Source organism: Scardinius erythrophthalmus, assembly GCF_964197995.2.
Source record: "Scardinius erythrophthalmus genome assembly, chromosome: 3".
Classification (NCBI taxonomy): domain Eukaryota; kingdom Metazoa; phylum Chordata; class Actinopteri; order Cypriniformes; family Leuciscidae; genus Scardinius; species Scardinius erythrophthalmus.
In genome coordinates, this window is record NC_138223.1 from 52,997,863 (window position 1) to 53,019,615 (window position 21,753).

The 21,753-nt window shown below is 42.8% G+C and overlaps 1 protein-coding gene across 1 annotated transcript; it reads left to right on the forward strand.

Moving 5' to 3' along the window:
- Positions 1-569: 569 nt before the first annotated feature.
- Positions 570-21,753, forward strand: LOC308687961 (polymeric immunoglobulin receptor; the record flags this gene model as incomplete). Its single annotated transcript, XM_081360780.1, has 4 exons — positions 570-612; positions 1,611-1,928; positions 2,005-2,280; positions 21,698-21,753. 4 exons carry the CDS (start codon positions 570-572, stop codon positions 21,733-21,735), a joined length of 675 nt encoding a protein of 224 aa, XP_081216906.1. The 3' UTR covers positions 21,736-21,753.

Genomic DNA, 21,753 nt, shown 5'->3' on the forward strand with positions numbered 1-21,753 from the left:
CAGCAAGTCCAGGATGAGCGTCGAAGAACCAAACAATCCAAGATCATGCCAAATCGCCAACAATCAAATCCAGCTAAGTGAGTTAGCGACGTACGAAGAACGGGCCCCTGGTCTGTTTCCTCCTAAAAAAGATGTTAATGTTTCTTACTAGTGATAAAAAAATGTTAAGAACCCAAAGTATCAGATGCATTTTGTTATTTTTTGCATTTCAAAGTTTTTTTTTAATTGTTTTATACAGGCTCTAGGGATTTTTCATCAATTAATTTCTTAAATTATCCTTTGACTATGTTCTGGCCGCCATCTAGTGGCGAAAACATTTTTTGGCCTGATGCCAACCACCCCTGTTGTATGAGCTCTCAGTCTCAGACACTGTATCCTCCACTAGGTGGCGCTCTTTCAGTGTGATTAATGTAATATTCAGTCAGTGCTGATGGTGGGAGGAGCCAGTAAAGCTGATCATTACTGATAAAGAGCTGAAGAAAGAGGAAGGAACTAAAGCAGACAGATGTAGAGACAGAGAGATTCACACAGAGAACATTCAGCATAAAGAAGACTGAACTCAACTCACAATGAAGATCCTCCTCATCTTCTTCACTTCCTCCCTGATCTCAGGTCAGAGCTTTTCTCTTTCATCACTGCAGTAATGATGCTGTTTTCTGTTCATGAGGTTTCTGATCACAGTATCAATCTGATTGACAGGTGCAGTGAGATGCGTCAGTGTCACTGGATATTCTGGAGGAAGTCTTCTTGTTGATTCACAGAAGACTTGGTTCAGTGCAAATACTAAAAGCTTTAATAAATTACCTGAGTGGAGAAGTATATTGAATGATATGAAACATGATAAATGGATCAATAATGGAAAATTCACATTGTTTAGAAATAATGAGGGAAACCTTATGATCTACATTAGAGGTTTGAATGAACATGACGCTGGAGAATACTGGATTGGTGTTCTTTACAAGTGGGGTATAGATATGACTTTAAATGTGGAAGAAGGTCAGTCATTTTAAGATCAAAATCTTGGTGTAGTAAAATTTCTGATCTTTTTAAAACCTGTATAAATTATTATTATTATTATTTTTTGTAAACAACAGATTCCGGTTGTAAGGAGTCGAAGAGAGTGATGGTGAATATTGGAGAAACTGCAACCTTTAGCTGCGAATATTCACAGAATCATATTAATGATCCCAAGATCATATTCAAAGAAGGAAAAGACTCTATTGAGATGATTTACAGCACCTTGAAGAAGACCGAAAGATTCAGTGTTTCTGATGACAGACATAAAAACCTCTTCAGTGTGAGAATTACTGCTGTGACTCCAGATGATGGAGGAGTTTATTTATGTGGAGTTTGGATCAACAGACACTCGTACAGTTACTCAATTATTAATACTGTTCATTTAGATATTGGTAGTAAGTAAAACAACCTTTCATTCAAATCTCACATAAAAGTTTCTAAAATCAGTGTGTGTTGTAGAATTGATCAGACATGATATTGGTGATGAACCTGAGCAGTTGCAGACAGTATTATTGTTTACATCACATACCAAATAAAGAAATATTGTATGAGAACCATAATTAATGTAAAATATTACTGTTCTTTGTTTGCAGTGCCTCCAGTAGTGAGACGTGAAGGAGAATCTGCTGAGATCTTCTGCCCTTATGATTCAATCTATAAATCAAAGTCAAAGTCTCTCTGTAAGGGAAAGTGCTCCACAAGAGATGGAAATACTCTCAATGAGACTGTGAGAGAAGAGAAAGAGACCAAGACTGACAGATTGACTCTGAATGATGACGTCACTGCAAGTGTCTTCACTGGGACCATCACTGGACTGACAGCAGAGGATGCTGGGAAATACTGGTGTGCAGTGACATTAGAGAGAGACGTGAATTATCTTTACACTCATCTGATCGTCATCATGAACGAGGGTGAGGAAGGTTTATACATCTGAATATGTGAAACTATGGCTGTGAATTGATGTTCTTATATTTCTAATATTTCCAGAGCTGAACTTGACTAAGTATGAAGGAGACGACGTGTCAATCCAGTGCAAACATCATGATGAACATCAGAAATGCTTCTGCAAAGCACATGAACCCTCCATGTGTGTGAAGGATGGAGTTTCATTGGAGACGATCAGAGATGATCGATTCTCTTTCAGTGATGAAGCTTCTACTGGAGTCTTTACTGTAAACATCACTGATCTGAGAGAAGAGGATTCTGGGATATACTGGTGTGGATCGCACATCATCACTAAAGTAAACCTCACTGTAAAACAGGGTAAGTAATATTATTGAATTATTTTGTATTTAAAATTAAGTTAATTAAGTTGTTTTTTGGTTGTGGAAACTGGGTAAAACGTGTCTTAAGGACAATGAACAGAACACACACCTGTTAGTGTCACAGTGTCTGGTTTGTGTTTCCCCGGGTGTCCACTAGAGGTCTCTTCCCCATACTGTCACCATTCACTCTGGAACTGCATTTCCCATAATTATTTGTCTGTTCTCATAACTCGTGATTGCACTCAACTGTTCCCTATCACATTGTTAGTTTCTGTGTATACCCTGTCTGGTTAGTGTTTGTCACGGAGTCGTTGTTATATTGTCACCACACTTCAGAGGTCTGTGTTTCTAGTTTTGTTTATTTGGATTGCTAACATGGATTTTGAACCCTGCCTGGATGACTACAAGTTGGATTGCCCTTTAATAAACAACTATTATACTGCTTTTGGATCTACCTGTTTTCCCGTGTGTTCCCGTGACAGAACGACTCCGTCAAAACATAGATCCAGCGGTATGGATTTTTGTGGCTCTTTCCCAACCACAAAGACAGAGAGGAGGCAGCAGTGGAAGAGGTCCCTCCCCGTATGAACATTTTTCAATGCTTTGCATTATGGGCCTGCCAGACTGAGGAGGCCATGGTGGTCAATTCCCCTGAGCACCCTTCCACTGATGACAGAGAGTCTTTTAGGGGAACCCATCTGGCCAGGTTTTTGGGGACTCGTGGAGGCCGCAGGGGAGGAGGTGCTAGAGGTGAGCCCCGGACCCACTCTCCACTTCGGTCTTTCTTCAACCATGGGCTGGTGATGCTCAGCCCAGTGCTCCCTTCGCCACTGGTCCTGTCCAGCCTGGAAGCCTGCACCTCGCCATAAGAAACGGCGGAGGAGGAGGAAGACTTCCCGTCTCCTAATGTCCCGGAGATCATCCCCGTGCAACCTGCTGTCGTCCCGGAGGTCGTCCCCGTGCAGCCCGCTGTCGTCCCAGAGATCATCCCCGTGCAGCCCGCTGTCGTCCTGGAGGTCGTCCCCGTGCAGCCCACTGTCATCCCGGAGGTCGTTCCCGTGCAGCCCGCTGTCATCTCGGAGATCGTCTCGGAGCTGCCCACCATCAGTCCTGCCACGGCAAGGAGGGCTGTCTTCCTCTTTTATGCAGTGGTAGTACTGCATGCATGGAGGAGACACAGCACGTCTGCTGATCCAGAGACTGTTTAGGTCACGTCTGTCGATCCAGAGACTGCTCAGGTCCCGTCTGCCGATCCAGAGACTGCTCAGGTCCCGTCTGCTGATCCAGAGACTGTTCAGGTCCCGTCTGCCGATCCAGAGAATGTTCAGGTTACGTCTGCCGAGCCAGTGTCTCCGGACAAGATGGCCGCCGCCGAGCCTGTATCTCCTGACAAGATGGCCACTGCCGAGCCTGCATCTGTTCCTGAGCCGGTGTCTGTTCCCGAGCCGGTGTCTGTTCCTGAGCCGGTGTCTGTTCCTGAGCCGGTGTCTGTTCCTGAGCCGGTGTCTGTTCCTGAGCCAGTGTCTGTTCCTGAGCCAGTGTCTGTATCTGTTCCTGTGCCTGAGCCGGTGTCTGTTCCTGTTCCTGAGCCGGTGTCTGTTCCTGTTCCTGAGCCGGTGTCTGTGTCTGTTCCTGAGCCGGTGTCTGTTCCTGTTCCTGATCCGGTGTCTGTTCCTGTTTCTGAGCCGGTGTCTATTCCTGAGCTAGTGTCTGTTCCTGAGCCAGTGTCTGTATCTGTTCCTGTGCCTGAGCCGTAGTCTGTTCCTGAGCCTGTTCCTGAGCCTGTGTCTGTTCCTGAGCCGGTGTCTGTGTCTGTTCCTGAGCCAGTGTCTGTGTCTGTTCCTGTTCCTGAGCCAGTGTCTGTTCCTGTTTCTGAGCCGTTGCCTGTTCCTGAGCAGATTCCTGTTCCCTGGCCGCCCGAGGGGTCGTCTCCGCCCTGGCCGCCCGAGGGGTCGTCTTCGCCCTGGCCGCCCGAGGGGTCGTCTTCGCCATGGCCGCTGGAAGGGTCATCTCCGCCCTGGCCGCCAGATGGACTGTCTGCTCCGCCCTGGCAACCTGAAGGGTCGTCTCCACCCTGGCCGCCCAATGGACTGTCTGCTCCGCCCGGGCCGTCTGAAGGGTCGTCTTCGCCCTGGCCGCCCGATGGGTTGTCTGCTTCGCCCTGGCCACCCGATGGACTGTCGGCTTTGCCCTGGCCGCCGGCTAAACCATCACCCCCTGTTTCTGTTCCCTTCCATAGACCTGGCCCCCCATCCCTCCCCCTGATCCTCCACCATTCCACCTCCCTCCTGGACTCTTGTTTTGTTTGTTTTTTGTGGGTCTTGGAGCGTCTGGTAGCCGCTCCGTAGAGGGGGGGTTATGTCACAGTGTTTGGTTTGTGTTTCCCCGGGTGTCCACTAGAGGTCTCTTCCCCATACTGTCACCATTCACTCTGGAGCTGCATTTCCCATAATCCTTTGTCTGTTCTCATCACTCGTGATTGCACTCAGCTGTTCCCTATCACATTGTTAGTTTCTGTGTATATATACCCTGTCTGGTTAGTGTTTGTCACGGAGTCGTTGTTATATTGTCACTACACTTCAGAGGTCTGTGTTTCTAGTCTGTTTCTCGTTTTGTTTATTGTGTTTATTTGGATTGCTAACATGGATTTTGAACCCTGCCTGGATGACTACGAGTTGGATTGCCCTTTAACAAACAACTATTATACTGCTTTTGGATCTAACTGTTTTCCCGTGTGTTCCCGAGACAGTTAGAGCATGGGACCAGTGATGGGGAAAGTTACTTTTAAAAGGATTGTGTTACAATATTGTGTTACTCTCTTAAAAAGTAACTAATTCCATTACTTAGTTACTTTTTTATGGAAAGTAACGAGTGTGGTAGATTTTTTCTTCTTTCGCTCCTGACTTAAGTCTACCTGGGTCTCACCTACAATCGACGTCCACATTCAATAATATTTATACTATAGCGCGTCTCCTCATCGACGTTGGCCGAGTCCCCTAACCCTCACAGCAATAGCTAAACAGACTCCACACAATGCCTTCAAATATGACACGGATAGAGGATCTCAGACAAATATCAGAGAGAATCCCACCAGCAAAAATAATACAACAGTTTTTATAGAATAGGAGCATAGCAAAAGTGACATGATACATTAGGCTACATAATTTCCCTACAATATATATGCAAACCCTTCTGTTACTAGGTAGAAGCAAATCAGTTTTCTTGTTTGCTCTAAATCACTAGTTCTGTCTAGACGCACATATCTGTCTAGTTTCATTTCCTCTATGTGTTATATTTGGACACACACTCAGTCACAAGTTTTTCAGTAAAAGGGTTTGGAGACATTTAGCATTCAAAAGCATATGAATGTTATTCCTGCAAGAAATATAAATGTTAGTTATGATTAATTAAAAAATCCATCATATGAGTTACATTACATTTGGTTAACTTTTTCACACCTGGGCTAGGCTAGCTTTTATGAATTTATATAACAAAATAAAATAAATTTTTTATACAAAAGTGAACTGAATAAGCCTCAGGCTGAAGGGAATATAAACTCACGTCTGTACAGTAGAATGCGCAGCTCAAACAAACCTTACAGCTGTGCTTCCATTCTGGAATACAGAAAAATAGGACGCATGAGAAGAGAGTTCAATACTCTTAATTTAGCAATAAAAACAAAACAAAAAAAGTGAAAAAGTGAAAAGTGAAAAAATCAAACACAAATGTGAAGCTTATCTAAAGTATGGTTGAATTGAATAATTGACGGACAGCAGCAAAGACATTGGTCAATAAAGTGAGATGAAATACATAAAGTATTAATTATTATTGCAGGTTTGTGTAATATTTTGAGTTTGCATTGCACAGTTTTTATTAATTTAGAGGAATACTGTGTCTGATTTCGTGCCAGTGAAATGAGTAAATGCTCATATTTAGTCTAGAATTACAATAACCATCATGTTCACACACAGCGCACACAATGCCTCTGCACTTACTCACATTGAAAAAAGTAACTCAGATACTTTGTTATACATTTAAAAATAATGTGTTAATTTACTAGTTACTTGGAAAAAAAGTAATGATTATGAAACTCAAGTTCCCTTTCGAGGGAACTCGCGCTGCGTCGAGAATCGACACATTGGGGAACGCCTTCAGCGTGACGCGTCTGAAGCCTGTATGGAACTAGTCCAATCTTGATTGGTGCTACGTGATGACGTCACCCGTGACGTCGCATGTGACGGTGAAGCGGAAGCTATAAAAAGGACACCGGAACATAACAGCGCTAGCTTTCTGTTCTTCGGCAAGCGTTTTTGTGACTGTGTGTCTTATTTGGTGTTGTTTGTTCGGTAAAGGTATTTGATGGAGAAAGAGAAGCATTTCAGACAGTGTGCGTCCCCTTGCCCGCGCTATTTGAGCGAGGGTGACACACACGTGCTCTGTGTTGTTTGTCTCGGAGTGGAGCATGCACGGGCAGCGCTCGAGGGCGCTGTCTGTGCAAACTGTGATCTAATGCCCCTGAGAACGCTCCGCTCCCGCCTCGGTCTGTTCGATGAATCAGGCCAGGCACGCACTCCCCATGGATCAGGTCCCGCGTCTGTCGAGGCAGCGTGGCGCTTGCATTCATGGGGATCGCAAAAGGATCTGGCTGATAATGTTGAGACGGCCGCGGCCCTTTCCCAACATTCATCGGCCAGTTCCCACGGTCCTGCTCGCGAGGTGGAAGCCCGCCCAGCGGCTTCTTCCGCCCGCGAGGAGGACCCGATGTTCGAATTGTCTGGCTCTGAGGGGTCAGATAGTTTGAACATCGAGGCAGGAGAAAGTGAAGCTCCATCATCACATTCTCCTGCCTTTGAGGAGTTGCTGGAGGTTGTAACCCGGGCTGTGGGTAAATTAAAAATAGAATGGCCCCCAGATAAGCAGGAAGCGACGAAAAAAAGTATGCTTGATGAGCGCTTCCTGCAAGCCCGGACACAACCTTCGCGCCGGTCTCTCCCGTTTTTTCCCGATCTCCACACCGAGGTGTCGAGATCGTGGAATAAGCCCTTCTCTTCTCGTCGCTCCAGCCCCAATGTACATATATATTCCAGTATTGTGGGGTCGAAAGAGAAGGGTTATGGGACGATGCCCCGGGTTGAAGAGAATTTTGCATCTCATCTCTCGCCCGATGCTGCATCGTCCCTGAGAGCTCCGGCGCTTCCCTCCAAGCCCTGCCGTACCACTTCGGCGCTTGTTGGGAAGGCATATATGGCGGCAGGTTGGGCTGGTGCAGGCCTGCACACTATGGGGCTTTTGCAGGCGTACCAGGCCAACCTCCAAAAAGAGGTGGACAAAGGCGGGGAGGTTTCATTCGATGAGATTCGAGAAATGCGTCGAGCGGTCGATTTGTCTCTCCGTGCTACCAAAGAGACGGCCCGCACCATTGGCCGCTCTATGGCAGCACTGGTAGCCACGGAGAGACACCTATGGTTAAATCTGTCGGGCATCGGGGAGAAGGACAGGGCTTTCCTCCTCGATGCCCCGATTTCGTCTTCTGGCCTTTTCGGCGACGCAGTCAACACTGTCGTCGATCGGTTTCAGGAGACGAAACGACAATCGGCCGCTCTAAAGCATCTCATTCCCCGCCGTCGTTCCAAGTCTCATGGGTCTGCTGCCAGGGGGCAGTCCCAGGAGGCAGCCGCCAGCTCCTCACACCTGCAGCAGCAGAAGGAGAGTGTTGCTTCTCGTGCCCCCCCAAGGAAGGTCTGGGTCCGAGGGCAACACTCTCAGCTGAAGTCGTCTGGGCCTAGGACAGATCTGAGGACTGTCATTCAGGCGAGGAAGGCTTCGGCGAAGAGGTCCTGACGCATTGTGCAGGCCTCTGAGGGTGGTCCCCCCCCGTGATAGAGCAACAACATCAAGCTCCTTCACGGAGCCCTCAGGAAATCGATGTGTGCTCCCCGCCGCTACGTGCGCTTCGGGACACATCGGTTTTCAGCGAACGCAAATCGCAGTGTCCGCCCGAAACGATGCGGCTCTGTCGATTGCGTTCCCTCTCACGAGGCCTGCAACAGAATTATGTCGGTTAGTTCCTGCCAAACGAATGCTTCAGGCCACCGATATTTCAATTACAACAACCGAGGTCAGTCCCGAGAGACTGATCCCCCTAGTAGATTATCTAGACACCTGGAAGGGTCTTCGAAATATATCTCAGTGGGTCCTGCGCACAGTGGAAAAGGGGTACAGAATTCAGTTCGAGTATCGTCCACCAAGATTCAGTGGGGTGGTTCACACACTGGTCAGCCCAGAGCAGGGTCAGGTTATGGAGCAAGAGGTTCAGTCCCTCTTATCAAAGGAGGCCATAGAGCAAGTTCCTCTTCAGGAAAGGGAAGCCGGGTTCTACAGTCGGTATTTTATAGTTCCCAAAAAGGATGGGGGGTTATGACCTATAATAGATCTAAGGGTATTGAACCGGTCTCTGAGGAGATACAGGTTCAAAATGTTGACTATACCTCTTATCGTGGGTCAGATCAGGTCCGAGGACTGGTTTGTCACGATAGATCTGAAAGATGCCTACTTCCATATTTCCATCCTTCCCCAACACAGGAAGTTCCTAAGATTTGCTTTCGGGGGAAAGGCGTATCAGTACAGAGTTCTTCCATTCGGCCTAGCACTGTCTCCTCGCACCTTCACGAAATGCATGGATGCGGCCCTTGCTCCTCTGAGACTTCAAGGCATTCGCATCCTCAATTATATCGACGACTGGCTCATTTTGGCACAGTCGGTAGAGATGGCGGTTCAACATCGAGATGTTGTTCTGAACCATCTAAGGTGCTTAGGGTTAAGACTCAATGCCAAGAAAAGTTCCTTAATTCCTCTACAGAGAACCACTTTCCTGGGGGTAGTGTGGGATTCTATCACGATGCGGGCACAGTTGTCTCCTGCTCGGGTAGATACTATCTTGAACACAGTAACGAGTCTCAAGCTAGGCCAGGCCATCACTGTCAAACACTTTCAGAGGGTGTTGGGCCTTATGGCAGCAGCGTCCAACGTGATTCCTTTTGGCCTGCTGTACATGAGGGCCCTGCAGTGGTGGCTCAGGACCAGAGGGTTTTCCCCGAGGGGCAACCCTTTTCGCACGTTTAAAGTAGCGCGCAGATGCCTTCGTTCTTTGGTCATGTGGAAGAAATCAGGGTTCCTGTCCCTAGGTCCTGTGTTGGGGGCACCGTGTCAGAGAAAGATTCTAACCACGGATGCCTCCCTCACAGGCTGGGGTGCGGTTATGGAAGGCCGCTACACCAGGGGTACTTGGAAGGACCATCATCTTTCTTGGCACATCAATTGCTTGGAGATGATGGCAGTGTGTCTGGCCCTCAGATATTTCCTTCCGGATCTCAGAGGCCATCATGTTCTAGTGCGAACAGACAATATGTCGGTGGTGTCAAATATAAATCGATAGGGGGGCCTGAGATCGCGCCCTCTGTGCAGACTGGCGCATCTGGTTCTTCTATGGGCCCAGGGGAAACTTCTTTCACTCAGGGCAATGTTTATCCCTGGGGACAGCAATGTGGGGGCAAACATCCTGTCGAGGCAGGGGCTGAGGCCCGGGGAATGGAGACTCCACCCCAAGGTGGTGGAGTTGATATGGAGGGAATTTGGTCAGGCGGAAGTGGACCTGTTCGCCTCTCAAGAGAACACCCACTGTCCGCTCTGGTACACCCTCACGCTTCCAGCTCCTCTCGGACTGGATGCCATGGTGCAGACGTGGCAGAGGCTTCGTCTGTACGCATTTCCCCCAGTTGCTCTGCTTCCAGGGGTTCTAGAGAGAGTCCGGCGGTACAGGATCAGCCTGCTCCTAGTAGCCCCATACTGGCCGGCCCGAGTGTGGTTTTCGGACATTATGGTTCTCCTAGCAGGTCCTCCTTGGCAAATTCCGATCAGGAGAGACCTTCTGTCTCAGGCCGAGGGCACAATTTTCCACCCTCGACCAGAGCTATGGAAGCTGTGGGTTTGGCCCCTGAGGGGGACCAACTCTTAAATGTCGGTCTCTCAACCGAGGTTGTCGAGACCATTTTAAACTCTAGAGCCCCCTCCACGAGGAAACTGTATGCGTTAAAATGGAATGTATTCACTTTATGGTGCAGAGAACATCAAGTGGACCCAGTTAACTGCCCGGTGGCTTCAGTGCTGGAGTTCCTTCAGAGTCGTTTCTCGGACGGGCTCTCCCCGTCCACGCTTAAGGTCTATGTGGCGGCCTTAGCTGCCTTCCACACGCCTTTAGGGGTGGGCACTTTGGGGAGACACCCACTTATAGTACGTTTCCTTCATGGAGTTAGGAGGATGAGGCCTGTCATCCAGTCTAGGGTCCCCACGTGGGACCTGACAGTGGTTCTTGAGGGGTTATCTGTGGCACCCTTTGAACCTTTGGATGAGGTGACTGAGAAATTTATGTCTGCTGAAGTAGCGTTCCTGCTCGCCATCACGTCCCTAAAAAGAGTAGGGGACCTGCAGGCTCTATCTGTTGCTCCTTCCTGCCTCGAGTTCGCTCCCGGCAGAGTAAAGGCTATTCTCCACCCTAGACTTGGCTATGTGCCTAAGGTGCCGTCTAATGTGGCACGGTCCATAATTCTCCAGGCCTTTCATCCTCCGCCGCATGTGTCGGATGAGCAAGCTAAATTACATCTACTATGCCCGATCCGGGCCCTGGAAATCTATGTGCAAAGAACTTCGGGCTGGAGGAAATCGGATCAACTACTTGTGTGCTTTGGGTCCCCAAGGAAAGGGTCACCTGCTTCAAAACAAACTATTAGCAGATGGATAGTGGAAACAATTTCTTCAGCTTACGAGGTGCGTGGTTTGCCTTCACCTCTAGCGTTAACCCTCTGGGGTCTGAGCTGTTTTCTGGGCCCTGGAGGTGTTCTGACATGCTCTGACATTTGTGGTTATATCTGTTACTTGTGACATTTTCATGGCTAAAGTCTAATTACACTGTATTCAGCACAAACTCTGCTACAATAATATATCAGCAGCATGTATGTAAAAGTTTGTAGTTTTGAGATAATGACATTTATGCGTGGTTTGTGAAAATACAAAAATAAATTCTCACTGAAATAAGGTCATGAAAACCATACTGATTATTTCTTCACAAGACTTTTGAAAATTGTATGACGTAGCCTAGAATATTTGCTGCAAAACTATGTGAAAATCACCCTGACTGCTCATTCAGATAAGACAATATATTGATTTAAAAATTTTACGACGTGTTTTGTGTGATAAAGCAATATGCGAAGGGGCGGATCATCTCATTAATATGAAAGCTTTCCACACCTGAGAAAGACAAAGAACCTCCCTAATGGCCCTATTAGGAGCTTATCAGGGCCCATCATTCTGACCACCCTTGCACAAAGAATGAGGAGATTTAAAAAAGAATGGCTTTTAAAATTGTTTGGATTTATTTACAGCACAACATAATCCAAAGATACACAACAAAAAAGTACCATGTTCATGTACAGAGACATGTACTGTGAACGTTGAAGTCAGCAGGACTCAGTGGCATCTAGGCCCTGAAAAAAAAAAAGAAAAAAAAAGTGAACATACTGATATCAAGAGAAAGGCCTGCACGATTTTGGGAATACATTTTAGATTTTTCTTATTAAAATTGCTTTTTAAAATTCACAGAATACACACACACACTCACACAAATGTTTCAAACAATATATTATATAATGAACACCAGGTTTGTTGTGTCTATTATTATTTTATGCGCAGTGCTGCATAAAATAATAACAATATAGCAGCCTATATATATTTTCAAAAAGATTTCAGTAACAACTAAGCTAGAGAAAAATATATTGATTATCATGTTACTTCAAATGTTTCCATCCGTTATGATGATATGAAATGAGATAATAATAAAAACATGAAGCCGTTTGGTGCGTTTTGCTTTCATCCAAAATATGATGTGTACATTCAAACGCGATCGCGCAGGAAAATATGATACATTCAAATGCGATCGCACTCAAATATAAAACATTATGGTTACCATATACATATCTACGTTTGAGCAGATATCCACAAACACAGTAACAGTAAACACGGGTCTAAATATTATAATATTCCCCATATATCTAGCAACAGTTCAACTGCAACGTGACATTTATGCAACAATAACAAACTAATATGTAAGAATTTCTTACCTTACACCTTTCTTGCCTTCAAATCGCGTTCTTTTTCTTCTGAGGTAGCCTAAATCCAATGTAAGCTCAGGCACGTCTTTCAAACTCGACGAAAAGTGAAGTGAAGTGTTTTGTTGTTGAGGTAATGAGCGAGACGCGGTCCATGTGGAGATTTGTATGTGAATATCTTTTGCGCTAGTGGGCTTGGCCAAATTAAATGTAATGAGGAAGCGTTTGAGAAACTGGACATCTTGTTGGTTTTATACAAATTACTTAAACAGAGAATATTTGTTTTCGTTTTGAATCCGATCATTTAAAAGTACACACTTAAATGTTTATAAAGGTATATGGCTCATAAATGTGTGACAAGTATTCGCTGAGTTTTGTTTCAGTTTATAGACTTGCTCAAGAAAAAAAAGTTCACCGCGAAGGAGAGGCAGAACGCACACCCTGTTTATTTTCTTTATTTTACAAAAGCACAATGTTTTGATTTGATTGGAAGTGGACACATACAAAAGGAGAAATATCACAGATTCTTTTTTTATATTTCTTTTTTCTGTATGACTATAAATGACGGAGTAATTTAAGTTTATAGTGCTACAATGTGGAGAAAATCAAGCAAAACACGCCCGCGCATTTGTCGACGTCAGAGGGTTAAAAGCCCACTCCACTAGAGGGGTGGCTTCCTCTAAAGCTCTGCTAGCAGGAGTTTCCCTCCAAGAGGTCTGTGATGCTGCAGGCTGGGCTTCCCCTCACACTTTTATAAAACACTACAGTTTGGATCTGCCCTCTACACCGGGTTCACGGGTTCTCTCGTTTTGAGTATGCCAGATTGCTTCATACCAGGGCGTATTCTCTCAGTGTGGCGCAGTGGGCATTTCGTTCCCCAATGTGTCGATTCTCGACGCAGCGCGAGTTTCCTCGAAAGGGAACGTCTCGGGTTACGACTGTAACCCTCGTTCCCTTTGAACCACACTTTTTGCACTCCTGAGAAAGACTTGCTTCGACCAATTGAAAGCTAGCGCTATTATGTTCCGGTGTCCTTTTTATAGCTTCCGCTTCACCGTCACATGCGACGTCACGGGTGACGTCATCATGTAACACCAATCAAGATTGGACTAGTTCCATACAGGCTTCAGACGCGTCACGCTGAAGGCGTTCCCTAATGTGTCGATTCTCAACGCAGCGTCTCGTTCCCTTCTCAGGGAACGAGGGTTACAGTTGTAACCCGAGACGTTACTTGTGTTAACCCTTAAACAAGAACAGAACAACCGGGGTATAACATGAGAAGAACTGACATAACTGAGAAGAAGACTAGAAAGAAACACAGGGCTTAAATACACAACCAAACCAATCAATGAAATGAATCAAAGGTGTAACCGAATCTGTAACCAAGGCAACAAATTATGTAATTAACACAGGTGGGAAAACTAGAGCAAAGCAAAACACAGGAAAATGTCTCAGGTTACGACTGTAAACTATGTTCCATGAGAACAGGGAACGAGAAACACAAAGGGTTCCTTTAAGGGAGTACGGCCCAGAGCCTATGGGCCCTGGCCTGCTACTTTCGGGGGGACCAAAGTCAACCCCCATACCAGGGAGGCTATTATGCTTAAAGCTGAAGCCAACAACCTGTTTAGACCTATGGGAAGTGGAGGCCTCAGCAGGATGACTCAGAGAGCAGAGGAAGCCTGCACACTTACAGCAACGTGGTCTCCAGAACTTATTCTCAAAATCTGAAAACTTCATAGTGCAGAGCTCAGACAGAGAAAGGCTAAAAACAGCTCTCCGTTATCGAGATGGCCCTTATTCTGTACTACTATCTAAAATGCTGTTTGCATGGAAGCCTCAGCAGGATGACTCTTGAAGGAGAGGAGGCCTGACACATGTTAGAGTACAGGTACAGCGCTCAGGGAGTGAGGGGGCCTAGGTGCTCTCCTTTAGAGAGAGGCCGCTCCCCCATCTCTACCTGACAGGCTGTGTGCCTGGAGGCCTCAGCAGGATGACCCTTGAAGTAGAGGAGGCCTGACACATATAGTTAGGAGAGCTAGCTCGACTACCACCAGAGCTCAGGGAGAGACTGATCTAACAACTACTCAAGAAATGAGGAAGAACCCCTTCCGCGCTCTACCGGTTTTTATTTTTTATTTTTTATATAAAAGTTCAGTTCAATGTTCAATGCCATAAAACCTAAAATATTACTACCGTATTTTACCGTATAAACTTTAGTTCAGTGCCGTAAAAGCAAAAACAATTCTACCGTATTTTTTACGGTAAAGTACTGGCAACCACAGCTGCCAGTTTTTTTCCGTAATATTTAGATCACTGCCGTAAAAGCTAAAATACTACTACCGTATTTTTTACGGTAAATCGCTTTCAACCAGCTGCCAGTTTTTTACCGTAAACTTTAGTTCAATGCCGTAAAACATAAATATTTATACCGTATTTTTACGGTAAAGTACTGGCAACCAGCTGGCAGTTTTTCACCGTAATTTTTAGTTCGATGATGTAAAACTTTGTAAAATTAGTAAACATTTGCTACCGTATTTTTTACGGTAAGGTACGGTAAATGCAACTGTAAATTTTTTTTTACAGTGTACTTCCAAAATCTGTACATTTAACAGTATATTAATGTACAATTACATGAAATGTCCCGTGAGAGCTATTACAGTTTTTCACTGTATATAGTAAGGGTGCATACCGTTAAGGAATTAACATTTTTTTCCGTTGCTTTTTTACAGTTTTTTACTGTTAAAATTACGAAAATTTTTAACAGTGTAGGACATGTATATATGGAGGCCTCAGCAGGATGACTCTAGAAGGAGAGGAGACCTGACACATATAGTTAGGACATGTATATATGGAGGCCTCAGCAGGATGACTCTCGAAGGAGAGGAGACCTGACACATATAGTTAGGACATGTATATATGGAGGCCTCAGCAGGATGACTCTCGAAGGAGAGGAGACCTGACACATATAGTTAGGACATGTATATACACTGTAAAAAAAATCCTAATTTTACAGAAAATAACTGTGATTTTTTGACGATCATTTTCTTTCATTTTAAATTGTACTCAAAACACTGTAAAATTACAAATAATATATGTAAATTAAAAATTCAGCTGTTATTTTAGGTGACAAATTACAGTAATTCACATTTTTTATACAGAAAATTTATTGTATTTTTCATACAGTATTTTTTCTGTTTTCTTAAATTACATAAAAATGTATGTAAAATTACAAATATAATCTGTAATTTAACAGAAACAAAACCGTTGAATGATAAAATGGTCAAATGACTGTCAGCCCCCCAAAAAACTGTAAAACATCCTAAATTAAATAAACTGAAAAACACTGTTATTTTACAGGCATTTCCTGAATAATCACGATCAAATACCTTCATTGTAAAAAAAATCGTAAAAAAAGGGTCAAATGACTGGCAGCTGCGGCTGCCAAACAAAAACCTTAAAATTAAAGTAAAATATTCTAATTTAAATAAACCAAAAAAACACTGTTATTTCACAGGTATTTCCTGCATTATTATGATCAAATACCTTAATTGTAAGAAAATCGTAAAAAAAGGGTCAAATGACTGGCAGCTGCGGCTGCCAAACAAAAACCATAAAATTAAAGTAAAATATGCTAATTTAAATAAAGTGTAAAAAAACTTTAAAATAAATTTGATGTCACCATGATTGAGATCAGTGTCTGCTTTAGTTGGGCTCAGGACCCTTGTGTTTATAACTTTAGCTTTCTCTGGCTGCTTTAACTGTGTATTTGATACACTTTTGTGTTAGCATTAAATGCTAGAGAAAATATCAGATGATCTTGATCATTTATTGGTGATGTTATAATCATCAGATGATGATCTGATTCACTGATATGTTAGTCAGATCTCTGAATGTAATAGCTTAGATTATATAATTTGTAGATGGATTTTAGCTTTATGCAAAGTCTTTATTTAATGTTAAAGTTTATCACATGAACCCTTGAAATATTGTGGCATTGTATAATAACCATCTGTAATTGAAAAAAAATATACAGAAAAAGTTGAGTTTTTTTTTTTTTTTTTGTAATATAGAGACATCAAGAATCAACATATGAATCTCAACAATGGTGACAACCAACAAAGCCTTTAAGTGACTTTATAGTAGGTCAGATTTTTTTTTCATTGTCACCATTGTTGTGATTCATACGCTGATTCTTGATGTCTGAGTGAGCCGATATGAACCTTCAAAACATTTTCTGTGTAATGACATAAAATCTGAGTATCACAGCACTGCAGGGTCTGCTATAGCAGTTTTATCATGCAAAATGAACCACTAAAATTTAACAAGTTAAAACAGATATTACTCTTCAGATGGTATCAATGAAACAGGACATTACATGATGACTATTATCACTAGAAAGTGACCAACATCATCTGATCTGAGTTTCTCTTGGATTCCCACCATAACAAATATGCATCAGAGACACACAGTTAAAACAGCCAGAGAAAAACTTATGTTAAAGTAAAAAAGGTCAAGAGCCCAACTAAAGCAAACACCGATCTCCATCATGGTGACATCAAACTTTATTATTTTCAATAAAGCTTCAACTTCTAAACCACTGTTAATTCTCAATAAGAATGTTCGTATGAAAGAAATAAAGTCTGGATTGTAATAAGTGAAGATGCTGAGATCCTGTGAGACCTGGTAGTGTTTAATGTTCTGTTGGGGTTTAAAGTGTTTCTGTATGGTGTGTTTTGTGTGTCACCATTGTGTTGAAGAGTAGAGCCTGAGCTTCAGTCCAGGATGAGCAGAGAGACACCGATGATATGCTGTGTGTTGCTTTATTTAAAGGGGTCATATAATGCCATTTTTGTACAATCTAATATGATTCTTTAGGGTCTAAATTAAAAGTTTGTAATATACTTTAATTAAAAATTCTCATTAGTATTGTAAAAAAAACACTAATTTTACCTGGTCAAAAACAGCTCTGTTCTCAGCACGCCGTTTCAGTGCATGTGTCTTTAAATGATAATGAGCTTTGCTCACCCCGCCCCTCTGTTCTGTGCGTACACCGTTTCTAACACAATAACCACGCGTTGTTCATTATAAACGTGGGATTATAAATTATATTGAGAACGTCGTACATAGAAAACATGCCGTAATAGACCCGGAGTGTAAACCTTAGATGCATTCATCGTGAAGCCTGCAGCAAGGTTTGCAAATTTCGCAAAGATTAATATAAATACTAATATAAAGGTTAATAAAACATTACACTCACATCTTCTGGAGGTTCAGCAGTAACACGTTGGTACCGATCCGTTTTTTCTCGTTTGTAAAGCTGTCTGGTGTGAAATGATTCGCGCAAACATGAAAGCACAGACGATCGCGGGGAATCCCCGTGAGGGAATCCCCGCGTCAATCCTTTGGGCATATCGCTTCAAAAACAAAACTCAGCCACTGCTTCTTCAACGGCTCGGATTTAGAAACATCCAAATGACTGCTGTGTTCCTTATTACATCTAAGAAAAGAACACCACAATCGCGTAGACGCCATTCTACTCCAGCATATCAACAATGGCGGACTACTATGACGACAGCTGTCACAGCTCGCTCAGGGCGGGTCTTGTGTTGAAACATGGCTGTCACTCAGCAATCGCGGGAGGGGCGTTGGATATTATGACGTCACAATATCGAACGGCTTGATTTCAGAGAGGGTCAAACATATAAGGAGATTAAAACAAAACCACTGGATGGATTTTTATCATGATAGGATGGTTGTGTACAGGCACTGCCAACAGACATTTCAGTACAATCAACTTGTAAAAGTGCATGTACCATTATATGACCCCTTTAACAAACAGTAACTGTGTAGTTGCTGATGTAGTGATGTATAGTCACAGCAAATCATGCATGTAATTAACTGCATGTTTTACAGTAAAAAAATCAGAAAATAAATGTGAAATAACTGTGTTTTAACTGTGTGTTTCTGTTAAAAAAGATTAATGAAGATTTCTGTTAAAGTATTTTGCACTTATTTATATTAGGATATTTTACATTAATTTTACGGTTATTGTATGACAGCCTTTGCTGACAGTCATTTGACTGTTTTTTTATGGGATTCTTTTACAATGAAGGTGTTTGATCGTAATAATTCAGGAAATAGTTGTAAAATAACAGTGTTTTTCTATAAAACATTTAAGGAAAATTTCTGTAAACGTTTTTTGCACTTCATTTAAATTAGGATATTTTACTTTATTTTTACGGTTTTTGTTTGGCAGCCGTAGCTGACAGTCATTGACCGTTTTTTTACGATTTTTTTTTTTACAGTGTATGGAGGACTCAGAAGGATGACTCTCGAAGGAGAGGAGGCCTGACACATATAGTTAGGACATGTATATATGGAGGCCTCAGCAGGATGACTCTCGAAGGAGAGGAGGCCTGACACATATACCCACATAGCAACATTGTTTCGGCCCAGATCCAGCCCACATCTGGCACACGTGGAAAGATGATCTGGCCCACATGCAGCGTGGAATTACGGCACTTGGGTGGGCCACTCCTGTTTGCCAGATCTGGGCCACAAGCAGGCCATAGCAATGCCAAATCTCAGCCAAGAGCAAAGAAATAAACCAGAACTGGAGGATTAAACAACTCCACAAACAGCATTACCAGCTTCACTTATTACCAACCCGACTGACTTTATTTCTGTCAGACGTCTACAAAAGTTTTTATTGAGAATTAACAGAGGTTTAACTATAATGTGTTTCATTTAAAGTCACCATTACAGTGAATGGTGTTTCCATTAGTTGGGCTCTTAACTCTTATTATATCTATTGTCTTCTTTGGCTGCTGTGACAGAGTGTTTGTCAAACACATTTACAGCAGCAAAGAAAGCTAAAGTGAAATGAGATCAGGTGATGATGGTTACCTGTTGATGGTTTTGTAATCATCATGAAATAACCTGTTTCACTGGGATAATGTGAATCTCACAATTGTGTTGTACCATTAATATATTCTCATCACAAACCTTGCGTTACTGCAGCATGAGATCCAGCAATATTATAACAATCAGTTAGAAGAATGGTGTTTGTGGAGTTGTTTAATCCTCCAGTTCTGGTTTATTTCTTTGCTCTTGGCTGAGATGTGGCATTGCTATGGCCTGCTTGTGGCCCAGATCTGGCAAACAGGAGTGGCCCACCCAAGTGCCGTAAGTCCATGCTGCATGTGGGCCAGATCATCTTTCCATGTGTGCCAGATGTGGGCCGGATCTGGGCCGACACAATGTTGCTATGTGGGTAGTTAGGACATGTATATATGGAGGCCTCAGCAGGATGTCTCTACAAGGAGAGGAGACCTGACACATATAGTTAGGACATGTATATATGGAGGACTCAGAAGGATGACTCTCGAAGGAGAGGAGACCTGACACATATAGTTAGGACATGTATATATGGAGGCCTCAGCAGGAAGACTCTCGAAGGAGAGGAGACCTGACACATATAGTTACACAGCAAAAACTCCAGTGTTAAATTAACACTCCTGGGAGTGTATATGAGTCCACTCTCAAAAGTGTAAAGTGTTAAAATATGAGTGTTAAATTAACACTCAAGAGTGTTAAAGTTAATGAGCTAATTAAGTGATTAATTAAGTGATGATTGAGCATTATTGAAGACACCTGATGTTAACTAGCAGAATCACTGAAGGAGAAAATCTCAAATTGTAAGTTACCGTTATGGCGATCAATGTTTACTTTAGTTGGGCTCTTGACCCATATGTGTTTACTTTAGATTTTGCTTGTCTGCTGTTACTGATTTATATCAGTCAGATGAACAAAGAAACAACGTGATCTGATGGTGTTGGTTATATTATGACAATCATCATTTGAACTTGATCACTGAACTCATTAAGATCCTTCTTTCTGATTTAGATTTGGTTAAAGCATAACTGTGAATCTGCATAAATATCCACAATTTTAGAAATAATATAAAGGATTTCTTAAAAGTTGTTTTGAAAAAAAAAACTTTCTTTTAGGCACACACGGACGTCAAGATTCAGTCTATGCATCTCAACAATGGTGACGAGCAGAATATTCAATTAGTAATTAATAAGTATTCAATAAAGTAAATTACATAGACAATTCAGATTATAATTTATTCATAACGCAATGCATGATGGGAGCCATTAATGAGTTGTGATTGGTGGCAGCCACTGCAACATGCTTTATTATTGTCACCATTGTTGAGATTCACAGGCTGATTATTGAAGTCTGTGTTTCTAAATAAATTCATTTCAAAGTCTTTTGGTCAGAACAATGTTTATGAAATATTTTTGATTATATGAAATATACTGAAAATCATATGCTGTAGAATCACAGAGCTGTTGTAATTAACTAGAAACCAAACCAAACTATCTCAGTAAGTTTAGTTAGTTTTTCAGATCACGACATGATTATGTCAAAACATAACCAACACCATCAGATCACGTTTTTTATTTGTTCATCTGACTGTTATAAATCAATAACAGCAGACAAGCAAAATATAAAGTAAACATAAAAGGTTCAAGAGCCCAACTAAAGCAAACATTGAATGCCATAACGGTGGCTTACAATTTGAGATTTTCTCCTTCAGTGATTCTGCTTGTTAACATCAGGTGTCTTCAATAATGCTCAATCATCACTAAATTAATCTCTTAATTATCTCATTAACTTTAACACTCTTGAGTGTTAATTTAACACTCATATTTTAACACTTTACACTCTTGAGTGTGGACTCATATACACTCCCAGGAGTGTTAATTTAACACTGGAGTTTTTGCTGTGTAGGACATGTATATATGGAGACCTCAGCAGGATGACTCTCGAAGGAGAGGAGGCCTGACACATATAGTTAGGGAATGTATATATGGAGGCCTCAGCAGGATGACTCTCGAAGGAGAGGAGACCTGACACATATAGTTAGGACATGTATATATGGAGGCCTCAGCAGGATGACTCTAGAAGGAGAGGAGACCTGACACATATAGTTAGGACATGTATATATGGAGGCCTCAGCAGGATGACTCTCGAAGGAGAGGAGACCTGACACATATAGTTAGGACATGTATATATGGAGGCCTCAGCAGGATGTCTCTACAAGGAGAGGAGGCCTGACACATTACACTTCTCATTTATTCACAATTGTGTATATTTGCCATGATTTTTCCATTTGCTTGCTGTTTAAATTTATACATCCCAATTTCTCTCTAATCATCACTGTATGTGTTTATATATTTTCAGATTTCTCTGCTTCTGATTGGAGGATTTGCTGTGACTGAGTGTTTATTAAGATAAGG